Source organism: Jatropha curcas, chromosome 11 (assembly GCF_041381405.1).
Source record: "Jatropha curcas cultivar XTBG-Jc1 chromosome 11, XTBG_Jcur_1.0, whole genome shotgun sequence".
In the NCBI taxonomy this organism is placed as follows: Eukaryota; Viridiplantae; Streptophyta; class Magnoliopsida; order Malpighiales; family Euphorbiaceae; genus Jatropha; species Jatropha curcas.
The window spans coordinates 23779498-23806557 of record NC_143161.1 but is presented as its reverse complement, the minus strand read 5'-3'; the positions used below and the strand labels follow the sequence as shown (position 1 = coordinate 23806557).

General features: G+C 34.3%; 1 protein-coding gene and 1 non-coding gene across 2 annotated transcripts; one reads left to right on the top strand and one right to left on the bottom strand.

Annotated features, from left to right (window-relative positions):
• Window positions 1-1369: 1369 nt before the first annotated feature.
• On the bottom strand, window positions 1370-1477 carry LOC149492773 (small nucleolar RNA R71). Its single transcript, XR_016318995.1, has one exon. It is a non-coding gene; the product is annotated as a small nucleolar RNA R71 (small nucleolar RNA).
• Window positions 1478-11401: 9924 nt separating this feature from the next.
• On the top strand, window positions 11402-21284 carry LOC105637402 (Peptidase M20/M25/M40 family protein). The gene is made up of 10 exons (XM_012220853.3): window positions 11402-11808; window positions 12393-12637; window positions 12802-12910; window positions 14558-14696; window positions 14766-14823; window positions 14902-14919; window positions 15028-15150; window positions 15352-15505; window positions 15646-15679; window positions 20877-21284. The coding sequence occupies exons 1-10, from the start codon at window positions 11485-11487 to the stop codon at window positions 20978-20980; spliced, it is 1308 nt and encodes a 435-aa protein (XP_012076243.1). The 5' UTR covers window positions 11402-11484; the 3' UTR covers window positions 20981-21284.
• The last annotated feature ends 5776 nt before the right edge of the window (window positions 21285-27060 follow it).

The window sequence follows — 27060 nt, the reverse complement described above, 5'->3', positions numbered from 1 at the left end:
CTAGGGATTTGATGTAACTTAATTCGATTCCAATTTATAATATTAGATTTGTTTTTCATTGTTCTTGTTATAATTTATTATTGTGCTTAAAGCTTCCAGGCAGAATTCTCCGCTGGATTGAATTATTTCAATAATCACTATCGAAAGAAGGGTTTTTGATATGAAAAATATAATAAATTACTTGAGAATAATAACTTGACGTGGAAGCTATATGGTTTGACTTAAGGGGGGTTTTCATAAGTTAATGATCATTAGGCTATGAATTCACAAAACAACCACAAAACCCAAAGATCTGATTTATGTTTGATTTCACTATTGGAAGATAGAAAATTAAACTAGATTAAAATAACTAACAATACATCGGGAGAGCTTGTTAGTGATTCTAGGGTTGTTTCTCCTACTTGGACAATTAAAATTGATTAATGAACTAATAGAATAAGTTTGATAGAATTAAGTGAAATCAAATTCCCTAGTAGTCTAAATCCCTGATTTCTTTTCACCTAAATTTTGTGCTTAATCTCTTTCTATTTTTATTTTCAAATTTATTTTCCTTACAACAATTCTCTCTTATTATCGTTTAAATAATAATAGGTTAACATAATTTTGGTACTTGATATACAATCCATGTGGATACGATACTCTCTTACTCTATATTACTTGTTGCGATTGCGTACACTTGCGAAAATCATTGTCCAGTTTTTGGCGCCGTTGCCGGGGATTGGCGTTATCAATATCAATACAAATTACCCTATTGTTAATTTAGACATTCTTTTATTTTTACTTAATTTTCTTTTAAGAACTAGTTCAGGTGTTTTATGCAAAGAAGATCAAGGAAGACTGAGCCTTTAATCTTTGATCCAGAAATTGAAAGAACTTTTCGTAGGCACAACGCTGCAAGAAGAGCACGAGAAATAAAACCTGAACAACAAGCAGACATGGCCAACGAAAATGAAAACGAAAACGAAAACGAAAACGTAGTCGGACCTCCACTTCAACATCCGGTCCGTACCTTGCGAGATTACACAACACCTAATCTGAATGGGACAACCTCAAGTATTACAAGACCTAGGGTGGAAGCTAATAATTTTGAGATTAAACCTGCAATTATCCAAATGCTCTCCACCTCGATCCAATATGGGGGTTTGCCTAGTGAAGATCCTAATGCCCATATCACAAATTTTCTGGAAATTTGTGATACTTTCAAACAGAATGGTGTTTCTGAAGACGCAATCAAACTGAGACTTTTCCCTTTCACTCTTAGGGATAAAGCGAGATCCTGGTTACAATCGTGTCCCGCTAGGAGTTTCACAACATGGGATGAATTAGCTCAAAAGTTTCTAGCAAAATTCTTCCCATCCTCAAAAACCACAAAGTTGCGCAATGAGATAATGACATTTTCTCATCATGATCAAGAGAGCCTGTATGAAGCTTGGGAAAGATTCAAGGACTTGTTGAGAAAGTGCCCATATCACAGTTTGCCTAAGTGGCTACAGGTACAAACTTTCTATAATGCATTATCTCCTAACATCAAAATCACTTTGGATGCAGCTGCAGGTGGATCTTTTGAAAAGAAGGGAATTGATGAAGCATATGAATTAATAGAAGAGATGGCAAGCAACAGCCATTACCAAAACAATTCTGAAAGGAGAAGAACCGCAGGAGTCTATGAAATAGACGCCATTACAGCACTTAATGCCAAGGTGGATAATATGGTAAGAAAATTGGACATGTTAACCACTAATCCTGTAAATTCTGTTATGCAAATTTGTGATAGGTGCAATGGACAACATGGAATTGGAGAATGCATTATGGACTCTTTAAATCCACAAACTTTGGAGCAAGTAAACTATGTGATGAATCAAGGAAAGAAGAATTACCCTTATTCCAATTCATATGATAACAGATTAAGGAACCATCCTAATCTATCTTATGGTAATCCTAACAATGCCTTGAACGCACCACCCGGCTTCCTTCCTCCAGAAAAGAAATCTCATGATGACCTCCTCACTGCCCTTTCTAAATCGCACATGGATTTTATGAACGAAACCAGAGAAAACCATAAAATCTAGCAGGCTGCGATAAGAAATTTGGAAATTCAGCTAGGACAATTTGCAAACATGATGGCATCTCGACCTCAAGGTACGTTACCGAGCAATACTGAAAAAAATCCTAAAGAACAAGTGTAGGCTATCACCTTGAGAAGTGGCAAACAAATAGAAGAACCACCAAGGAAAGAGAAGGAAGAAAAAGAACAGCCAAAGGTGCCCATCATTGACCTAGAAGAACAAGAAAAGGTAAAACCCTATGTTCCACCTGTTCCCTTCCCATAAAGATTAAAGAAAGCACAAGACGACAAGAGCTTCCTCAAATTTCTGGACGTATTCAAAAAGCTTCAAATCAATATTCCTTTTGCTGAAGCTCTTGCTCAAATGCCTAGCTATGCTAAATTCCTAAAAGATATCCTGAGCAAGAAACGAAAAATCGATGATCAAGGAACAGTAATGTTAACTGAGGAGTGCAGTGCAATTATCCAAAACAAATTACCTCCAAAGTTAAAGGAGCCAGGAAGTTTTTCTATCCCTTGCAATATTGGTAATCTAGACTTTGAAAAAGCTTTGGCAGATTTAGGTGCTAGCATTAATCTTATGTCTTATAAAATCTTTAAGATGCTAGGTATGGGAGAACTCAAACCAACAAGAATGTCTTTACAATTAGTGGATCGATCAATCAAATATCCTAGAGGAATTGTAGAAGACGTACTTGTAAAGGTAGGTACATTCATCTTCCCTGTTGATTTTGTTATTCTTGACATTGATGAAGACAGGGAAGGATCTTTAATTCTTGGAAGACCTTTTCTTGCAACTGCAAGAGCATTGATTGATGTCTATGATGGTAAGTTAACTCTAAGAGTTGGACAGGAAGAGATTGTCTTTGATGTGCTTAAATCTTGCAAACTTCCTATGGACTATGGAGATTGTTTTCGAATTGATGTTGTTGATGAATGTGTGGAAAACACTTTGCATGTCGAAAATAACATTAATGAATCAAGCATCATGAATGAAAAAGAAAAGGAACCACCTAAGCAAGAACTGAAACAACTTCCACCTCATTTAAAACATGCATTCTTAGGTGAGGACCATTCTTTTCCTGTTATTATTTCTTCTCACTTAACGCTTGATCAAGAAGAAAGGTTGTTGCAGGTTCTACGAAGGCATAAGAAAGCACTAGGGTGGTCTATCTCAGATTTGCAAGGAATAAGCCCAAGTGTATGCATGCATAAAATCTTGATGGAAGAAGACTACAAACCTTCAATCGAGCATCAAAGGCGATTGAATCCGAACATGAAGGAGGTAGTCAAGGCTAAAATCATAAAACTCCTGGATGCCGGTATCATTTATCCAATTTCCGACAGTAGTTGGGTAAGTCCTGTCCAAGTTGTTCCAAAGAAGGGAGGTATGACTGTTATCTCTAATGAAAACAATGAACTAATTCCTACAAGAACAGTCACAGGTTGGCGTGTGTGTATAGATTATAGAAAATTAAACAAAGCAACACGTAAGGACCACTTTCCCCTACCCTTTATTGATCAAATGCTTGAAAGATTTGCAGGTTATCCTTTTTATTGTTTCTTAGATGGTTATTCAGGATACTTTCAAATACCTATAGCTCCTGAAGACCAAGAGAAAACTACTTTCACCTGCCCTTATGTCACTTTTGCCTATAGGAGAATGCCTTTTGGGCTATGCAATGCCCCCGCAACCTTCCAAAGGTGCATGATGTCCATCTTCTCTGATATGGTGGAAAAATTTATTGAAATATTCATGGATGATTTTTCTGTTTTTGGTTCTTCTTTCGATGCATGCCTTCATAATTTATCTTTAGTAATGCAATGATGTGAAGACACTAACCTTGTTTTAAATTGGGAAAAGTGTCACTTCATGGTTAGTGAAGGTATTGTCTTAGGGCATAAGATCTCTCAAAAAGGGATTGAAGTAGACAAAGCAAAAATCGAGGTGATTGAAAAACTACCTCCTCCTAACTTAGTAAAAGGAATAAGGAGTTTTCTTGGTCATGCAGGATTTTACAGGAGATTCATAAAAGACTTCTCGAAAATCACAAAACCTCTTTGTAATTTATTAGTTAAGGATGTTTCCTTTAATTTTGACAAAGAGTGTTTAGATGCTTTCAACAGGTTAAAGAAGGAGTTAATCTCAGCCCCTATCATCACTACACCAGATTGGACTCTACCCTTTGAGCTCATGTGTGATGCTAGTGATCATGCTGTTGGAGCTGTTCTTAGACAAAGAAAGGATAAGAAGTTGCATGTTATCTATTATGCCAGTCGCACATTGAATGGTGCGCAATTAAATTATGCAACTACTGAAAAAGAATTGTTAGCTATTGTTTTTACTTTTGACAAATTCAGGGCATATTTGATTGGAGCCAAAACAATAGTCTACACAGATCACTCAGCCATCAAATATTTGCTGGAAAAGAAAGATGTAAAACTGAGACTAATTCGTTGGGTGCTTCTATTGCAAGAATTTGACTTAGAGATTCGCGACAAAAAAGGGACTGAGAATCTCGTAGCTGACCATCTTTCCAGGCTAGAATTGGGGGAAGAAGATACAAGCAAGCTACAAATCAATGAAAGCTTCCCCCATGAGCAACTTCTACTATTGGCAAATACTCAAACCCCCTGGTATGCTGACATAGTTAATTATATTGTTTGCAAAATTCCCCCTCCCAATTTTTCTTACCAACAAAAGAAAAAGTTTCTTCATGATATCAAATACTACTATTGGGAGGAGCCCTTCCTGTTCAAGTATTGCAGTGATCAGCTATTCCGGCGATGTATACCGGAAGCTGAAATGGAAAGTGTCCTTAAATTCTGCCATTCAATGGAATGTGGAGGTCACTTTGGAGCAAACAAGACAGCTGCGCGTATATTAGAAAGTGGTTTGTATTAGCCTAATCTATTTAAAGATGCTTTTAACTATGTTCGTCTTTGTGATCGCTGTCAAAGGTTAGGTAACATTTCGAAGAGACATGAGATGCCCTTAAATAGCATCCTTGAAGTCGAAATCTTCGACGTGTGGGGTCTGGACTTCATGGGACCTTTTCCACCATCATACTCCAATCAATACATTCTGGTGGCGGTGGATTATGTGTCAAAGTGGGCAGAAGCTGTTGCTCTTCCAAATAATGATGCCAAAAGTGTGATGAACTTTATCAAGAAAAATATTTTTACACGGCATGGCACTCCCAGGGCAATAATCACGGACGGAGGTAAGCACTTTTGCAATAGATATTTAGATTCCCTTCTTGCAAAATATGGTGTTACTCATCGTGTAGGTACTCCATATCATCCTCAAACAAGTGGACAAGTAGAGGTCACAAACAGAGAAATCAAAAAGATCCTAGAAACCACTGTTGGGCAATCAAGGAAGGATTGGTCCAAAAAGCTAGACGATGCATGGTTTACGGTAAGGCTTGTCATCTTCCTGTTGAGTTAGAACATAAGGCGTTTTAGGCCATTCAATTTCTTAACTTCAATATAAAGGAAGTTGGACAAAAGCGATTGCTACAACTGAATATGATGGATGAAATGCGCCTCCATGCTTATGAAAGTGCCAAAATATATAAAGACTGCACCAAACAATGGCACAATAAGCATATTATCATGAGGAATTTAAAGGTAGGCCAGCAAGTATTGCTCTATAACTCTCGACTCCGCCTATTCCCTGGTAAGTTGCGCTCTAGATGGTCCGGTTCATTCACAATCAAGGAAATTTTTTCTCATGGAGCAATTGAAATAGTGGATGGTAAGTCAAATCGAAGTTTCAAGGTCACTGCTCAATGTTTGAGAAGTTATCACAATGACAACTTTGAGCCCATCAAGAGTACAATTGGTCTCGTTTAGCCTGAACTAGGTTAAGTGCATCGAGCTTAACGACGTTAAACAAAAGTGCTTGTGGGAGACAACCCATACTATTTTCTTTTTAATTTTTCGTTCCATTTATTTCTTTTATTTTCTGTTTTTGTTGCAAAATTTCCCAAATTTCTCCATAATTGTTCTTTTGTTTTAGTTTTGAGCTTGTATTTTTAGGAAAAAGTGAAAGTCCAGAGAAGAGCACGCCCTGGCCGTGCCCCTTAGCACGCCCGTTCCATAGGGTGAGAATTCAGCACGCCTAGGCACGCCCTACAACACGCCCGTGCGCTTTAGAAGGTGGTCTCGCTTGAGAGGCAGAGGAGAGCACGCCCCAAGCGTGCCTATCCGCACGCCCGTGCCTTAAAGAAAGGGAAAAACTCAGTGAGAGTCAAGGACAAGCACGCCCTAGGAGTGCCCCGTAGCACGCCCGTGCTATCTGCGAGAAAACATTTCAGCCCGAGGGACAGAGAGAAGCACGCCCGCGCCGTGCTTGTGAGCACGCCCGTGCCAGGTACGCCCTCTCTTTTGTCTTGCAGGTCAGAAGAAAGCACGCCCTGGCCGTGTTATTTAGCACAGCCGTGCCACGATCAGACATAAGCATTAATTGGCGCCCCTATTTAAAGAGCACGCCTTAACTGTCTCATCCCTCACTCGCACGCCCTAGCCGCCAACCCTTTCTCTCCCACACTTTCTCTCTTTTTCTCCCTTTTCTCTCAAATCAAACCCTCTCCACACCAAATTTTCATATCATCAACCTCAACCATGCCTCCTAGATACAAACGCAGCAGACCCGCGTCCTCAGTTGCCGCTAGAAAACGGCCAATTTCAAGATCCTCCATGGCTCCTCAACCTCCTTCACCGCCTACTTCTCCATGTGAATTCGCCTCATCCGAGCAGCAAGAAAGGTACAATAAATTATCTCTTCGCCCTCTTTTACCTAATAGATTCATGGATGAAGCTGCTTTAGCACAAGTGGGTCTTCGGGATATTGTGTTAGAACCGCTTCGGCGTATAGGATGGGGGCAGTGTCTTGAAATGAAGGATCTAGTATATGCACCATTAACATTAGAATTTTTAAGTTCATACTCCTCTTTCATTAGATTTTTGCCTACCTCTCCCCTGAGCAAAATTTGCTTTAGGCTTCTTAGTCAAGATTTTGAACTATCTGTGAATGAGGTTAGCCATATTTTCGGATTCCCCACAGAAAACAGTCAAATACAAATATATAGTGATTTTAACGCACGCAATACATTGCTAAAATTTACAGGTGAAGTCAATTATAATCCTAGGTATTCAAAGGCATCCAAATTAAAAAAACCTTCCTTGCGATACATTCACAAATTTTTGTCTAATACTATATTTGGAAGGAGTGAGAGTGACGGGGTATTAAGTTTCAATGAATTGTACTTTTTGTGGGCTATTGAAAATGGAGTTTTGTTGAATGTTTGATATTGGCTCTGCCAAAAATTTGCGAGGGTAGCTAGAGCAGACAAAGGGGCTATAATGATAGGGTGTTTTGTGACCTGCATTGCTATGTTTTTACGACTATGGAACTCGGCTAGACCAATCTATGATAGTGTAGGAGGAGGGCGTGGTACCAGATTGGATTTGGATGTCATGATCCATATGAAATTGATCGAAAAAGTCGGAGATGCGTATCGAATAGTAGGTGCTCAAGAGGATGATTCTAATGACGAAGAGGCTGAGGCCGCAGGTGGTGCTGCCATGGAGGAGGATAATCCTCCCCCTTTCACTTCTTCTTTTGATGCAGGTACATCCGGTGCTGGTCCATCCTTTCAAGGTACGTCAAACATGTCCAACGATGAAGTCCTTGTAAGGATGATGTCTCGAATGGACATATTTGACACACGCCTTAACGGGATGGAGACGATGATTGCAGACCGTTTCCAATCCATCAAAATTATGAACGGAAGCCTTGATTCTAGGATGGATACAATGCAAGGCCAGCTTCAGACCATTCTCCAGCTTTTACAGCCACCCCCACCACTAGAGCAGTGATGGATTTTTCACTTATCACTTGTTTCCTATTTTTATTTTTGGTTCTAATACAATGATCTGGTTGATTTTGTTTTTTTTTTTTTTTTTAGTTTGTCTGTTATTTAGACTCTTATAACTTTTAGTAGTTCCTTTTCTCTTAATGTTTAGTTTGCTCTTTTAGCTATGACATGTTCCAGCACCCGTTATATTGTATTTTTCAATACAATTTTGGTAAAGTTTCTTCTGCTCTCTTAGTGCTTTTTCTTCTAATAATGCGATAAGTTTGGGGAAGTTATTTTGCACACATTGGGGACAATGTGTTTGATTGAATTGGGGGAAGGAAAATTTTAGCTACAAATTTTTTGTTTTTGCTTAACATGGTTGGAATGATTACAAACAAGCTTGAAGGTTCTCATGATCTAGTAATAAGTGTTGAATTTAGTTGATTCTTAATTCTAGTATACTTAAGCTCTGAATTTGGAAATTTTGACTTAAACATGTTCATTGGTTTAAACTATCTGTTTCTAAAGATCCTAAAACACTGATTTTTGTGAAATTTTTGGTACACAGGTGTGTTTTAATCCAAAGCTATTTAAACCTTGGCATTCCTAGAACAAATTAGAATTCCCTTTGAGACGAAAATTTTAAATGCTTACATTTTAAAAAGAGATGATTTAGGCATTCTTTGTTGAAACCCATATTTAGCCTAAACCACCTAAGTTAAAAATATGACCTTTGCAAACAATTTTGAAGCCTATAAAACCATAAGATTTTCTTGTTCACCCTCAATAAACCGAGCCTTTAAACCAATTCCAAATTCCTACCCTAAGTACTAAGGATTGTATGATTGAAAAATTCGACTTTTAATTAGAATATAGCAACAAATAGGGAGAATTCTTCAAATGATACTAGCACATAAGAAAAATAAAAAAGAGACACATAAAAAGCAATCAAAAAGATTCAATTTGAATTGAAAAAGCAAGGAAGAAAAGTACCAAAATATTATGGAAAGACTTTGCCCAAAATGTCTCTAGCTAGAAAGGAAGTTCAAAACAGTTACTCCCTGGAACCAGTAAAAAATTGTTTGATTAAAATAGAATTCTGGATATTATACATTCTTTTGTACTCTTTGTCTACCTTTTATCATTTTCTTTGATTAAGCAAAAATTTACACCATGGAAACCCCATTACAACCCAAAATAAAGACCTTTTGATCTTTTAATAGTATGCATTTAAATTGTGGAGAAGGAATGACTAATTTTGCATATGGGAATGCCACATTTGCACTATCAATCATCTTATTTCTAAAAGGTTAAAAATTCTTTGGATGATTCATGTCCTATTTATCATAAATTGAATGAGTATCAGTGTTGACAATCTCTTAAAACTTATATTTTATTCAATGAACGTGCTTTATTCAAAAATTAAAATCAAGCTTAAATATGAGTAGCATGGAGAACAATTGATTTATTTACTTATTTACTGATCATGATATCCTAAAATTTTACAGTTAAAATCATCTCCAACCATGGTAAGCTAGTTATTTTTTGTTGCTTGAGGACAAGCAATGGTTTAAGTTTGGGGAATTTTGATATGTGTTTATTTTATAGTATTTTTAATATAGTTTTTATTAGAATTTTAGCAAATTTTATCACTTTGATTTGATTTTAAATTCATTTCTTGTATAATTTGTTCAAAGCTTCCTTGAATCTTAACCCACTTGATCTAAGAGAAAATTGTAGGAATTTGGCATAGAAAAGAATATTACAAGGCAAGATACTCAACCTCCAGCACACCCAAGCCGTGCTAGAAAGCACAACCGTGCTACAAGCTAAGGAAATCAAGGGAAGAGTCAGGAGTAAGCATGGCTTGGGTTGTGCCAAAAGGCACGGCTGTGCCCAAAAGAGGATCAAGGCGTGTCAAGTCTAGCACGCCCATGACAATTCCAGCTGGGAAGGACAGAAACAAGCACGCCCCAGCCTGTGCTAAATGACACGCCCGTGCCACAAAAATCCATCAGGGTGTGCTTGCTTAGCACACCCCGTGCTCCACCAGCCAAACTTCCAGACTTAAGCACGCCCCAGCCGTGCATAAGGGCACACCCGTGCTTCGAAGGCAGAACTAGCGTGAACTAAAGACGCAAATCAATCTTTTCCTCACACGGGCCCGCCTTGGAGAGTTTCCTAAACGTACTAAACAAGACCTAGACCTATTTTGGAAGAGAAAGGAGTCCCAATTAAGAAGAAATCCAAGGCCTAAACAGTCATGATCTCCTATAGAAGATTTTGCACTAAATAAGGATTCTATTTCCTAAACGGAGTCAGATTCGCCTTCAGGAGCTCTATATAAAGAGGGGAATTTCTCATTGTTAGAAATCTCGTTTTGTGTGCTATTTTCTGCATAATTCTCTCTCTCTCAAAAGACTTCAAGCATCCAAAGGTTGTGCCAAGATTCAAGGAAGTCACCCACATAGCTGTGATCTAGTTTTTATCTCTTAACTCTTCATCTTATTTTTCTTTTCATTGTTATTGTTAGGTATGATGATTGATTTAAGTATGACTGAGTTTTATTTAATTATTATGTCCAGCTAAACTCTTATACTAGGGATTTGATGTAACTTAATTCGATTCCAATTTATAATATTATATTTGTTTTTCATTGTTCTTGTTATAATTTATTATTGTGCTTAAAGCTTCCAGGCAGAATTCTCCCCTGGATTGAATTATTTCAATAATCACTATCGAAAGAAGGGTTTTTGATATGAAAAAGATAATAAATTACTTGAGAATAATAACTTGACGTGGAAAATAATAACTTGACGCGAAAGCTATATGGTTTGACTCAAGGGGGGGTTTTCATAAGTTAATGATCATTAGGCTATGAATTCACAAAACAACCACAAAACCCAAAGATCTGATTTATGTTTGATTTCACTATTGGAAGATAGAAAATTAAACTAGATTAAAATAACTAACAATATATCGGGAGAGCTTGTTAGTGATTCTAGGGTTGTTTCTCCTACTTGAACAATTAAAATTGATTAATGAACTAATAGAATAAGTTGGATAGAATTAAGTGAAATCAAATTCCCTAGTAGTCTAAATCCCTGATTTCTTTTCACCTAAATTTTGTGCTTAATCTCTTTCTATTTTTATTTTCAAATTTATTTTCCTTACAGCAATTCTCTCTTATTATCGTTTAAATAATAATAGGTTAACATAATTTTGGTACTTGATATACAATACCCATGGATACGATACTCTCTTACTCTATATTACTTGTTGCGATTTCGTACTTGTTGCGATTTCGTACGCTTGCGAAAATCATTGTCAAATCTCATGGGTGATTTAGATATTTAATCAAACTGCTTGAGTATTTGATTAATTTGATCAAACTTTAGGAATGAAATTGTAATTTTCTCAAAAATTAATTTATCTCGTAGCTAAATTGAGTAGTCGCTCCTCCTCCGTTGTCAGAAGATAAATTCTATAGGAATTAGCGTCAAGCATTCCTTACTCTTCTTAATTTACGCAGTAACTTTGAGGTCTCTTTTAATGGCTGGTATCGAAGAATTCCTAGGAGAGTTGAACAGGGAATCCTTCGTTTCCCTGCTGAGAAAGATCATAGGAGAGTCCAAACATGTCCAAAACAATCCACCAGAGCTGATCCCAGAGGAAGACAGGGTGGTGAAGCACGTGCTGGATTCTCTCCTTCCTTATAGCACCACTTCTGGAGGAGGTCCCTTGATTGTAAATCATGTCTCTTACTTCCCTGGCCGAGGCAATCTTATTGTGGAGTATCCAGGCACTGAGCCAGGAAAGGTTTTGTCTTTTGTTGGCATGCACATGGATGTTGTCACTGCCAATCCTAATGACTGGGTTTGCTTCTTGCCTCTTTTTGCCTTTGTTTGCTATAGAAGTTCTGTATTTCGGCAAATTTGAGATTACCCATATGAAGTTATTGTTAAAAATGGCTTCTGTATATATCTTTTAGTCTTTTTGTATGGTGGATTTGGGACTTCGCAATATATCAGTCTAGGACTTAAATGTATTGAGCTTATTTATAACTTAGGTTTACTTGTCTTCTTAGATTGAGATTATAGTTTCATTTTTGGATTTTGTTTCATTGGAATTTTGTAAGCGTTTGAAGTTTTTTTGGCAATATGTTTTGGAATGGGTTTTAGCTGATTGATTTTCTAAATTCATGCTTTTGGCAACTATTTTGTGTAAATAGTTCCAGCGTTTTTCCTTTTCTTTTTTTTTTTTCTTTTTTTTTTTTTTTTTGCTGACCCCTTTTTTTATTTGCTTAAAGGGGGGAAACATATTGTGACGGATTATTATTTTTGTTTTAATCTTTGGAAATATGCATGGGTTTATATTTTGAACTCGTTTTGTATTTAAGCATTATTCATGAATGAGATTAATGATGATGATTATCAATGCTATGCTAACAACATTTGCAGGAATTTGATCCATTCTCATTGGGCATTGATGGGGATAAGCTCTGTGGCCGCGGAACTACTGACTGTTTGGGACATGTTGCCCTTGTGACTGAGCTCATGAGGAGGTTGGCGGAGACAAAGCCAAAACTAAAATCAACAGTAGTTGCAGTATTCATAGCCAATGAAGAGAATTCTACAATAACAGGAGTTGGTGTTGATGCACTTGTGAAAGATGGGCTGCTTAATAAGCTGAAAGGAGGTCCTTTGTAAGCAATCCGCATTTTTTTTGTTGGGGAGGAGAAAGGATTATCATATATGAAGCATCTTATAGCATGATTGATCTTAATTAAGTGTGGACTCTTGTTTTGATATTTTCCCCTAAAGAAATGAAATGTAATCCAATCAATTTATTTGATCTTTGTGTCTGTAGATTCTGGATTGACACTGCAGATAAACAACCTTGCATTGGTACTGGCGGTATGATACCTTGGAAACTTCATGTAACAGGGAAACTTTTTCACAGTGGTTTAGCACACAAGGTATAGGATATTAATCTCGTTCTCTAGATTTCTTTATTCATGTCTGAGAATTTACATGTGTTTTCACTGGAAGAAATGATTTTCACGTGTCAACTGTAAGATTATGAAACTTACAAATTTTATCAGGCTTGGTACGGTTCTTTTTATAGTTTGTTGAGGTAGCATGCTTGAAGCCTATAACTAGATTCATATTAAATTTTATGTTTTCAATTGAAGACACCACACAGAATGTTATGTGAATTATGCAATTGAAACAATATAACAGAGGATGGTTTTGCAAACCCTTGGTGACTTTCCTTTAGTTCTGGATAAATTGTGAAAGTTTGCTTGATTTTAATCTTGAACTGATGTGAATCTGTGAGCTTTTTGTCTAAGACAAAAGTGCCATCTGGGTCTCAACTCAATATTGTCTACTTAATTTTTCTGAACTTGTGCAGAAGTTTAAACAAACTATGCCTTTAGGATACTAGTACCTATCAACTAATTAGGCAATGGATATCAGATCAGCGATAAACTTTAATCAATTATAATATAGTCAAGAAATGAATCAAAGTTCGATATATATGTAAAAGCAACAAATGGGATGAGTAACATAAGATTTAGGACTGACATACATAACTAGAACAATAATCATAAAACAGGATAAGTGATAAATGCATTCATAAGGAGGTGGAAGTGGCACCTATTGTGGACAAGTTGAGAGAATGGAATTGAAATGATCTGGAGTCTAGACAGGTGCATCATAGCATAAGGACTCAAATTCCAATTTTGAAAGGCCTTATAAACAGTTTTACCCCAAACTTTTGGTATTTTTGCAATTGTTGCTTAATCTTTTATTTTTTGTTAATTCTACTGTAATTTGCAAATTTATTGCAAAACCCGATAGATCAAAATTGAAAAAGTTATTTGTTTTAAAGAAAAAGAGTGAAGGAGAAAAAAGTAAATTTCTTTTAAAGAAAAAAAAAAACAGAAGGAACAGGTAGAGTAGAGAGAAAGTGAGAAAGAGAGTGACGATTCAAAGAACAACAATGAATAAAAATAAGAATAAGAAAAATAATGAGAGACAGAGTAAGAATTTAAGATTTGAGTAGGAAAGGAAGCCATGGATGAGAGGAAAGAGAAAAATAATTAGGGTGGTATTGTGGAGACGAGAGAGAGAAAAAAGTGGGGTGGGAAATAAGATAAACAAGTAAAAGAATATTTTAATTAAGATTAATAATAACATACTACAATTATTATTACTTTTTTCAATTTTGACCTATAGGGAGAGTAGGATTTATATTAGGACAAACCTCATTGCAATTTTTCCTTTCTCTATTTCAAGGAAGTAATAACGTCAATGGTTCTTGAACTTGCAGTTGATTTCTATTGGAGTATTCCAATTTTTATTTATTTATTTACCTTTTCTTTTCAGTCAAAAGCTTAAATATATTACTTAAATTTAATCAAGTGCATTATGCCAAATTCTCCCATAGAAATGCTTGTTTGGACATCAGGGCCACACACATATCATGTTCTTGGTTGTTATTGTAATTTTTTTTTTGAACATTAACCCTTGCTTATGAATTGTTAACCTGAAACTTGAGAAATTCAGTTAAATATCTTGTTTATACTGATTTGTTAATAAGAGATGTGGACTATTTGCAGGCTATAAATCCTTTGGAGCTAGCTATGGAGGCACTCAAAGAGATACAATCACGATTTTATAGGGACTTCCCTCCTCATCCAAAAGAGAAAGTCTATGGATTTGCAACCCCCTCGACGATGAAGCCAACTCAGTGGAGTTGTATGTTTCAATTCCATATGTTAATCCAAATGAAATGCTTCATTTCTGAAATACATTTACTTGTTGCAGATCCTGGAGGTGGGATCAATCAAATTCCTGCTGAGTGTACAATTTCAGGAGATGTCAGGTTTTAATCTTTTGAAAGTGTTTTTTTGTCTTTGTTGATATAGACATGGAGTCTCACTATTGTTTTCTTCTTTTGCAGGTTAACTCCCTTCTACAAGTAAGCACGTGTCTTCCGTGAACCATAGAATCTCATCACGCATTTGTTTTTCCTAGCGATATGGCAGGGTATTAGCTTTTCATTTTCAATATTTTGATATATTTGCAGTATAGCAGATGTGAAGAATAAGCTACAAGAGTATGTGGATGACATTAATGAGAATATAGAGAAGCTGGATACAAGAGGTCCTGTTTCAAAATATATCCTACCAGATGAAAACCTAAGGGGAAGGTATGCTTTCTTTGTTGCTTTCTCACCTTAGAACATCATTGTTCTAGAAACACAATCACCCTTCTTTCTTGATTACATCTAAAAAAACACATTTATTGGAAATAAATTAAACTTAGATGTGTTATTTACTCATCTAAATTTCAATCTCTTTCCTAAAGTGTTCATCTACGGGTTCTTTTTATTTTTATTTTCTTTTGGTAGCCTTACTCTGACCTTTGAAGAGGCGATGTCTGGAGTTGCATGTGATCTTGAGTCTCGTGGCTTTCATGTATTGTGTAAGGCTACTGAGAAGGTAGTAGGGCATGTGAAACCATATTCAATAACTGGGAGTTTGCCACTGATTCGAGAGTTGCAAGTAAGTCTCCTTTATTTTTTTTGACACCCTTATCATTCTTTTTCTTCTTTGTTAGATATGTGTGTTTGTGTCTTGGCACATGTATGTTTATGTTTATATGTTTTAATTCCTCCAGTTAATGTCCCCTTTGGGTTTTGTAGGATGAAGGTTTTGATGTTCAAACTGCTGGCTATGGTATGATATAATTTCTACATTGTTTTTCCTCTTAACTTTTCTCATTTTTAAATTTATCATATAGGATTTCATGCCGAACAACCTAGTGTCTAAATAGATAATCTCTCAATCAAAAGCACTTTATAGGAACAGGATTATATTCATACTTTTGTGGTTGATCTTACAATTAGTTCAGATGTTCTGGTCCATATCTTCTCACACTTGTTTTTTCTTTCCCATTCTTGTCTTTATCTCTTTCTCAATTTCTCAGTGCAAATTGATATTGACCTTGAACAAAGTTGACTATCTTATTGCTTCAAAGCATTTCAATGAATGTTTGGAAATTGGCTTATCCAAACGTTAAAGCAATAAACCTAACCATCAAACTTTATGCAAATGTATCCTACCATTTTAATAATATTTTATGATCAATCTATATGGAATTAATTTTTGTTTTCTTTCTCTTTTCTCTCTCCTTCCCTCTGATCCACTGCAGCACTATGCTCCTCTATCAGATCTCTCTCTCTCTCTCTCTCTCTCTCTCTCTCTCTCTCTCCCTCTCTCTCTAGTTTTTCTTCCTCTACAACCTCGCCGAAACTATGCTGGAGAAAATTCAAACCTTGCCATTTTTTTCCAAGTTGGATATTCAAGAATTGATGGTTCTACTAACCATTTTCTGAATCTTGATTATTGTCTGGTCTCCAATGCAGATTACTACAGTATTGAATTAGAAGATTAATTTTCTGCTCTGCTAGTGTCATAATCTAAACTTGATGGCTTGTGACCGGTGTAAGGACATGGGTAGGCTTAAGACCATCAAAGCCTGTAGCAGGTCTAAAACCTGCTTTAATATCCATCCTAACTAAAATTAAAATTAATTTCACAAATGCAGAGAAATCCACTTGAACCTCCATGTGTCCCACAAATAATGCACTAATTGAAATTACAGAGAACTACAAACTTAATATTATACAATTTGACTTAAATCTTATACAACTGTTATGACATGACTATGACTTTGTTTACACATCGCGTCAACACTTATAAAATAAAAAATTAAAGATTTGCTACTCTTTCTCTCTTCATGGCTTTTGACTTCCATCTTTTGCGTAAACGTAAACCTGCAAAACTCTTAACAAATGTGGGACATCATATCCGTAAACTACTACAGAAACTTGATATCAACTCTATAACAATTATTGGCTGAGATATGAACTTTAGACTTTGTGGAGCAAAACCTTGCAAAAACTTAGGATAACATATATATGCCAAATGCATAAATTCACTCATAAAATGCAAGAATGGCTAAAAACTTTATAGTATTCTCAACTTTTACTTTGACCTATTAAACCCTTCAACTTATAAAATTATGTCTATTAAACACTTTAGCTTATAAGATCATTATATTGAATGCTCTAATTTGTAGAACTAAATCGATTAAAACACTTATTAGATAGTTGAAAACTATGAAAATTATTATTCAAAAAGTTGTAATAACTACACATCAAATATTTAGCATATAAAAGCCAAAAACCCTAAAAGCTTTTGTCTACTACTAGTGTAGAGAAGTGTGCAATGTTATCAAAATTCGTAACTTTAGGGACACAAAGTTTGAGGTGTCATAAGGTTTTTTGCGAAAAGTATGTGAGTGAATTTATGTATTTCTCCTATATATATATATATTGCACAACTTCATGGACTTGGATCTTTAACTGAACATATACATCTTATCCATATTGTTATCATTCACATCATTATCATTATCAATAATTACAACACCACAACAACCAACATTGGCAAACATAGCCTGAGGAGCGGATTTTGTAGGACCAGAACATCCAATTTTAGCTCTCATCCTAATAACTCATGTCTCTAACTTTGGGGAGACAATCCTGCATTTTGGATCTCTTATCCAATCACGTTTCTTATCTATATGCGTGGGCAGTAGTGTATTCCTTAAGCCAACACTCCAACGAAATTGGTGTGGTGAGTATTCCTAGCCTACATCTCATACAACCATTTCATATCTCACTCTTATTCTCCTCTGTCATGCTATTTGCTGATCCTGGACTAACTAGGAATGGTCCTACAAGTCCAACTTTTGGGCTTACAAACACAAAGCAAATTATACACGTGTGCACTAATATAAGGCAACTAGCCCAAGCTAACATGCTTAACGTATTACAATTTACTCAAATCATATATGAAAGAAATTTAGTAAAAAATTATATATCATTGCATCTGAAGGTATAGGAATTCAATTCTAGTCTTGATACACACCCAATATGGTGCCTATGTATCTCCCTCAAAGCACACATCACATACATTTAAGGAGGGGAATGAGGTTCGTATAGCTCTTAATTATAACCAATCCATCTTATATGCACTTATAAACATCCAATGTATGACATCCATCATCAATTTCAAATACATACACTTTATGGTTAAGAATTATAAGCATTAAACCAACCTACCTTTTACTTCATCTGATAAGGGGAGCAAAAAGCATTAATTCTAGAGTAACAATGAGGAGCTCAAAGCATCACCCTTACATATGTTGAGCACACTCCGTCACTTGCTCAACCATTTTATTATATATTTATTTATATGTATATCCCATGTTGCATATAACTCGTTATCATTCTAATTAGAGACTTCCATGCCTTACAAGATTTAGTATACTAATAGATGTGGGGAGAATGGAAAAGGGATCAAGCAATCGTAATGTGAAATAAATATAGTTCACCACTTCTATCTTCATGCATTTTCTTTCTAAAGCTTTATCACCAATCTCCAATTCATAACTTAACATTCAATTATTCATATTACTCTTTAATCAATTTACAAGCATTAAATATCAATGACTGTTCAATTATCTTAAAGAGAACTTCCCAAATCAAGATAAAAGGTATCACCCTAGGCAACTCCAATTAGTGTCTACGGGAACTTCCTTTAGCTGTCGTTCCCATATTTCGGAAATGTTCCTGGACAGAAACGCTTGGAAACTCCTCGAAAATGTTTCGAGGCCATTTTTGTAAATTGAGTAATTTAGAAACACGTTTTCCCTCTCTAAATACATTTTCGTAAATTGGAAATTCTCATAAACTCATTTCTCTAATTAAAATAAATGCATAAATAAATACAAATTCATAAAACATGTATTTTTTATGAGTATGGAACTTGTAATTTTTTTGGATATGATTAAATATTGATTGGACTTGACTTGTTCTTGAATATATTTAATGGTTTATAATAATTTATATTTTTATATTCATAAATATAACCCTATATTTTTCACATTTACACGTTTTCTCCACGTTTCCGTTTCTTATATTTTTAAAAATACCGTTTCCCGTGTCCGTTTCTATGTTTCCACGCTTCCACGTTTTTGTTTTCGTGCAACAGGACTCCTAGCATATTTTTATTGTCTTACCATTGCACACTTATTCCTTTAATCAATTGCCTAATTTCTGATCAAGGTTATATGTAAGTCTTAAATTAACTTAGATATGGTCAGTATGGTTTAGGTCAAACAAACAAACCATGAAATCACTTTAACAATGCTTCAAATACCATCTTTAGATAGACTGATTCTTAAGATAAATCTCACCCATGATCTCTAGTAATGAAACCCTTACTTTAACCACAATCTGTGAAAAGACTTGCTCTTTAATAATTCAAACATTATAAATTGTTTTCCTTTCATAATTCACATTAGCGTGAGGCCGATGAAAACCATGAAAATCATGAAATACTCTAAGTTTACATATTATGAATGGAATGATGAAGCTAATCTGAACTTAAGATAATTTGGAGGAATGATGAAGCTAATCTGAACTAAAATAGCTCTTGGGTGATGTTAGAAGCATTTGGAAACAAGACCCAAAGCAATTGATACAGGATTCTTCAAGAAAATTGAATTTTCCTTTCAAAACCTACTGATGCTGAAACTATTTTTGGTGCAGAATTTTGGAGGTGATTTAGAAGCTGTTTTGGTATGATAACATATCCATCTAAAAAGTTATGATAGTTGATGTGGAGATAAGTGATGAGAAAGCATAAGAAAATGAGAGAAAATTGGTGGGCGTAGAGAGAGTGATGGGATTGAAGAGAGGAAGAAGACTTTATGGTCTTTCAATGTTGCAAAAATTCACAATTGCCCTGAGATTAAATAGATAGTCATGGAAACTTAAATTTCTTTAGAACTCTTATTGATTTACTTGTTATCATTTTTAAAACTTGATTGCACTCGTCAAAATTAATACTAACATAACCATATCATGAACTGTTTATCACAATTTAAAAGAAAAAAGAAGAAAACTTTAATTAAGAGGACAGGGTATTATTGCTATCATCAGACAAGTACGCTAGCAATAAAGCTAAATCAATGAACTTGGTGGTGGAGTTGAGAGCTAAGAAAAGCGAGGAAAGTGTTTGTAGAAAGTACTCACTAGCTCTTAACAATTTCATTCAAATATTTATAGTACAGTCGCTAGTGTACTTTTTGGTCTATGCACATTACTTAGCCCAAATCTAAGCTTATTCGCTTGATAGAATACTTGTATCGAACTGGTAGACTTGATCAAGATATCTCCTAAACTACACCTGAACTTTAACAAAGCCATTTCTTTACATGTGTGGATTAAATTAAATAAAAACGTCATAAATAATTTGCTAATGTTACAGCAAAAAGTGCTGTAGCTTAACAATTATACTCTTCTCCTTTTCTACTTGCTATACCTATTGTTCTCAGTAATATAAAAATTTGTTAGGTACACTTGGTATAATATGTGATCTATCGACTACTAACTAATGCACATGGAGTCATCTGTATTTAAGACATGACATAATAACATACTATCGAATTGTTTCATAAATTCACTTGTTCACACAGTAAGGAGATATTTCTAGTTTTATGAAGTTCTGGCGTGCAGATAATCTATCACTAGTTCAACATTGGATTGCTGTCTGCTTGAACTGTGATCTGTTTTGCTGATGGACTTTGTTGAATTGAAGGCAATTTTTTGCTTGTGTTTTGAAATTTGTGTCTACCATTAAATTCCCCGAGTTATTATACCTGGTTCCTCATTTAGCATTTGATGTTTCACAGATCAGCTATTAGGTTTTCAGTAGTTTTTTTTTGTGTTCAACTGTTATCTTTTTCATGTATCGTGTACTGTCATTCTGATTTTTACTTTTCTTGCGTATACTTGTGCAGGTTTAATGGCCACATACCATGCCAAGAATGAGTACTGCCTGTTTTCTGATATGTGCCAAGGCTACCGAGTTTTTGTTAGCGTCATCTCCCAATTAGAAGAGTGATCATAATAAAAATGGATGCCAATGCCATGCCCAGGTGACACAACCATAACAACCAGGTTACAGCGAATAAACAGGCTTACTGACAAAAAAGTGTGCACTTTTAACTTGAAAAGCGTCTTGTTGTCTACGGCCAGAAATATAATGTTGATTTTCAAGGACTTTGATAATTTATAGTCTGCCCTTAAGGTCCCTGGTTATGACCTGATTCTGATATAACATGTTATCTTAGAATAAAACTTAAATTGCACAGTTATCATTTCCATGAAAATGACTTTGAACTTAAATAGCATGTTTACCATTATAACGTTGCCTTTGAGTTTTTAATTCAAAGTTTATCCATTTAATCCCTTGTTTGGAATAAATGAATTCCATAAAATTTTATGGAATTTATTTATAAATCCGAATTTGTGTTTGGTGTGAAAAATTGAAGAATTTAAATATACAAAATTAATTTTATGGACTTAAATATAATTAAATCAAATTTTATGAAAAGAGGTAGAATTTCTAAATAAATTTTACAAATTTAAACAACCTAAAGTTTTATGATAGAAATATCTATTTTTCTAGCCTTATAAAATTAATATGCTACGGGTATTTTAGGAATAAAAGTAAATAAATTTAAATTTTAAATTTATCTTAAACATGAAAAGTTTATATACATCAAATTTATCTTAAACATGAAAAGTTTATATACAAATGAATTATATATAGAATTCATTTATAAATAAATTATATATATTTTGAATTCAATTATATTAAATGGAGTAAAAATAAAAAGTACTCCATCTCTTCTTTTTATTTAGAAAAAATTTTCTTTTGGGTGTATTTTTTATATAGAGAATTTTATTCTAAATAGTAACTTTGAGATGCAAGCCAAGTTAAAAAGATTAAAATGCCTTTGGAGTATATTTGTTTGTTTTAAGATTGAATCTCAACGATCAAGAAAAGTAGCAGATATAAATATTCTTAGCATTCAATGTATGCGTGTTTTAAGGGGCAAGTTATCAACTCACTTTTTCATTTCGTTTTATAGTAACAATGATCGTTTTTATAAATTTGGCTATAAAATTAAAGTTCTGATATTAAAAGTCAAAATAATGCCATATAAATATAAAGTTAGCTCTTATTTGTATGTTTGATGAATATATGTCCATTTTTATCATTGTAAATTTGGCCACAATCGTTGATGTCAGGAATGAATATATGTTATGCTCAGTTAAGTTTTGAAAATGACTACGCTTTGTTTTTAAAAGTGCGGGTGTGTTTTGATTATTGAAAAAATAGGGAAATTAGAGTTTATTTTTAGTACTTATGCACATTTTCAATGGTTTTTATTTCTTTGTGTTAGTTAATGATTGTGAACTTTTGTAAGCCACTTCCATTTTGTAGCCTTGTTATTAGTAGTCGTACACTTTTTCAATGATTTTTGTTTTTTTGTTTTAATTAAAGGTTGTGAATTTCTGTAAGCAATTTTGGGGTCTTTTTATTATTAGCCGTGCACTTCTATAAGCTATTTTGTAATTAGTAGCCTTGTTATTAGTAGTCGTACACTTTTTCAATGATTTTTATTTTTTTGTTTTAATTAAAGGTTGTGAATTTCTGTAAGCAACTTTGGGGTCTTTTTATTATTAGCCGTGCACTTCTATAAGCTATTTTGTAACCTTGTTATTATTAGTTGTGCACTTTTTTAATAGTTATTGTGTTCTGTGTTAGGTAACGGTTGTGATTCTGTAAGCCACTTTGTGGCATTTTGTTATTATTAATTGCGCACTTTTAAAAATACAGTATTTTTTTTTTTCAGATCCTTGTTATGATTGTATTCTTTTGTAAGTCACTTTGTAGCCTTTTGTTAATACTTAATAATAGTTGTGAACTGTTTTAAGCCATTTTGTGGCCTTATTATTATTAATTGTATACTTTTTCAATAGTTATTATTTTCTGTGTTAGACAACGGTTGTCAACTTCTGTAAGCCATTTTGTGGACTTATTATTATTAGTTGTGCACTTTTCAAAATGTGAAGTTGTCACACATTTTGCTAGATTGTGCATTTTCTAAAAAAATTGTGGTTTCAAACTCACACTAAAACTCGAATTTTAGTATTCACTTTCAAATTAAAACTTGTTAAGAGGGTAAATACAATAATTGTCATTTTTAAGGAAGGCATAAGTATATGAATATAAATTGATAAGACAAGATAACAAGATTACAATTTTAGAAGATAATTAATCTCACTAATGCATTTTTAAAGAATAAACTCTTAAAACTAAATATAGCTAACCATTTAAAGACATAAGTTCAGAGTATATCAATTTTTTTTCATTTTTGGTACATTTTATATAAAATGTCCCCATTCTAATAAAGTGTGATAAAGTTAATAAAGAAGGTTTAAAGTGACGCCCAAAGAATATAGGTAGGCAATAAATGCACTTCTTGGGACTGTCTTTTGTGTCAGCTATTGTTCCCATAATTAATGAAGAAATGAAGGACATTTTAGATAGAAACTTCATTTAACTAACTTTCTTAATCCAAAAGCTTTTTCTGTTTTCTCTAAATAAAGAGAATAGAGGGAGTATAATTGTGATTAATGCATAATATTATGTTTTAAACTGACGAAAATAAATAAATATAACCCTTGATTTTTTTTATTTTTTTTAGATTTCATTCAAATTTGAATCGGTACACGTTTAACTGATTCAAACAATTCCTTCAAAAAAAAAAAAATCAAACTATACTTTTATTCAAACCTAAATTGATGACTGAGAACAATACGAGGGAGCTCTCGATGAGTAGATGGTTTTTTCTTTTTTCTTTTTTCTTTTTTTAAGACTTTCCGTGTTAATTTTTTTGGAGTTAATCTTCGTTGTTGACCTTTATCTTGTTCTATCCTACCCTATCGCATCGTATCTATGATGTATATATATTAAACCAATCTACGTATCTATATAAAAGCTGAGACAGAGAAAAAACTCGAAGCAGTCATCTTTTTTCAACATTATTTTTTCACCAATTTTTTGAGTTTTATTTTTATTTATATGTATTGCTATTAGACAATTAAATATTTATATTATTTTAATTATGTTATCCATATTAGATAATTTAAATTATAGAACTTTATCTATACTATTATCTATGGTAATGTATTTGAATTGTTTGAATTAATATACTCTAGATAAAACCTAACTATTATTAGTTGAATTAACACAATATTCTACTTCCTATAAAACACTCTAGTATATTAGATTCCCAAAATTTAAGAAAGGCATTTTCTTCTTTTTCGCCTTTCCATTTTCGTATTGATTTTTGATCAAAGGAAAAAGCGAACATTAGATAGCATATAAAATGAAGGATTTTTAAGGTGATTTTGTGATTATCCTCATTTTTTAATTGTTTTATTTTATCATTATAGAATTTCACATTTTTAAAGGGCACGTTGACACGGTGATAAACAGATTGGACATCAGAGGAAGATCAAAAGCTCATTGATTGTATCAAAAAACATGGATATGAAAGTTGGAGAACACTACCAAATAATATGTAGGAAATGGCAAGAAAAAGAATAAAATATTTAAAATGAAATACAGAAAATTGATGCTTTCACAATGTTTAAAGTTCATTGATATGATGTGTTTAAATACAAAAAAAACTGAACCGATTCTTGTGAGATTGCAGAATAAAATAAATCTACTGCTAACAACTTCTCTAAGCTATTTTATCTACAACCAACAACTTATTTAAGCTACTAATATCCCTTAAATCAAGGAACAACTTAAAAATTGAAAAGAACAAAAAAAATGGATAAGAAACAAATCAAAAGAAAAAACATAATCAAAAGAAAAAAACCATTATTGCAGCTCATCCATGAAATCAGCTAAGAAATGTCTCAATGCATCAACTCTCCTCCTTGAGACTTTTCTTTGACATAACAAGCTTGCTTTGTAAATCTTCAAACCTGCTCTTGGGAAGTGCCTTGGTCAGAATATCAACAATTTGCATTTCAGACTTACAATGCAACAACTTAATTTTTTTCTTTGCTTCTCTAATAAAATGAAATTTCACTTTAATGTGTTTAGTTCTACCACGTTGAATAGGATTATTTGCGATAGCAATAACAGATTTGTTATCATACATAATCAAAGTAGGCTCAACTTTTTTCTCTCCCAAATTAGCCATCAATTTCCTAAGCCAAATGGCTTGATTTGCTGTAGTAGCAGCTAATATATACTCAAACTCAGCATTGACTGAGCAACGATTTCTTGCTTTTTGGAGTTCCATGGGAATGGACCGGAACCAAATGAGAAGACATATCCTGAAGTACTCTTACAATCCTCCATACTTCCAGCCCAATCGCTATCAACATATCCTTGTAATTTTCCATCTTTTTTCTTTCAAGCAAAATACCGAAGTCAATTGTACCTTTAATATATCTCAACACTATTCTAGCGGCATTAAGGTGAGCTTGACTTGGTAAATGCATAAACCTAGACAAAAGACTAGCTGAAAACATAAGATCAGGTCGTGTAGATGTCAAATAGAGTAGGCTGCCAATCAAACTTCTATAAACATTAGAGTCCACCTTGTCTTCTCCATCATTTGAAGTTAATTTTTCATTATGCACAAGCGGTGTTGAAACTGATTTATCTTGCTCCAACTGAAATTTCTTAAGGACATCCCAGGCATATTTTCTTTGAGTGAGAAAAATGCCTTGTTCCATTTGGTCAAACTCCATTCCCAAAAAATAATTCATCAACCCCAAATATGACATCTCAAACTCTTGTTGCATTTCTTTCTTGAAATTATTCAAAAGCTGAAACACACTTCCTATTACTAACATGTCATTTACATACAAGGACAAAATTAACTTTTCACCATCTTTTAAATTTTCAACATACAAAGTAGCTTCATTATCACTCCTACGAAATCCTTATTGGATTAGATAAGAATCAATCCTTACATACCACGCTCTAGGAGCCTGTTTCAACCCATACAAAGGCCTTCTTTAGACTGTGCACTTTCTCTTTATGACCTACAACTTCAAAACCTTGAGGTTAGTGCACATAAATCTCCTCCTCAAGAATTCCATTTAAGAAGGCAGACTTGACATCTAAATGAAACACATTCTGACCATTTTTCACAGCAAAAGCAAGCAGCATTCTAGTGTCATGTCGTGCCATAGGTGCAAATGTTTCGCCATAGTCTATTTTAGTGACGCAGAACAGTAACGTGAATAGGTAGATGATTATACTCCGTCAAGAGTTTTGATCAATACGTTTGATCTGACGAATAAAATAGAAAACTAAACTTTCAAAGAAGTTTATTGAGTATGAATGATGATCAAAAAATAATGTGTCTCAAAATATTAAAGTAACCTATTTATAGGTTAGGGCTGAAACATAAAACCTTAAAATAAAACACAAAAAACATAATTGAACATGTCAATAGTACTAAACTTCCAGGGAGCGGCACAACTATGCTATCATGGGACACGGGCATGTTCTAGACTCTAGAGAGAGGCACAGGCGTGATGTCATGGACACGGGTGTGCTGTCATGGACACGGGCATGTCCTGGACTCTAGAGGGAGGCACGAGCATGCTGTCATGGACATGGGCATGTCCCTTCTTCTTTATCTTGTAGTGTCTAAGTCTTCCATATATTGAATCGCAAGTTGCTCCGCATCAATCCCCTCAACTTGAAAAGAACTCGACCTTGAGTGATCATCATCGGGGTAGAATGGGAATAAATCAGCAACATTGAAAGTCTTGGAAATCTTCATGTCTTCCGGCAGGTCAATCACATATACATTATCATTAATCTTCTTAAGCACCTGAAATGGACCAATCTTCTTGGAATCAAGCTTCTTCTGTCCTTCGCCATGCTCCTTGCGAAGGTAAATCATGACCCAATCACCCATGGTAAAAGACTTATAACATCGGTGTTTATCAGTTGCAGTTTTATATTTTTCATTAGCAGCAGTGATGAATTGCTACACTTGTTTGAACACCTCCACATGCTCGATAGCCAAGTTATGAGCTGCATACTCTTCTCTACACCTAACAGGAGGGAAAGAAGATCAATGGTAT

Coding starts and splice junctions, on each gene's coding strand:
- LOC105637402 (XM_012220853.3), top strand. CDS start 11,485: ATGGCTGGTATCGAAGAATTCCTAGGAGAGTTGAACAGGGAATCCTTC. Junction 11,809..12,392: donor CTGCCAATCCTAATGACTGG/GTTTGCTTCTTG, acceptor CAACATTTGCAG/GAATTTGATCCATTCTCATT. Junction 12,638..12,801: donor AAGCTGAAAGGAGGTCCTTT/GTAAGCAATCCG, acceptor TTGTGTCTGTAG/ATTCTGGATTGACACTGCAG.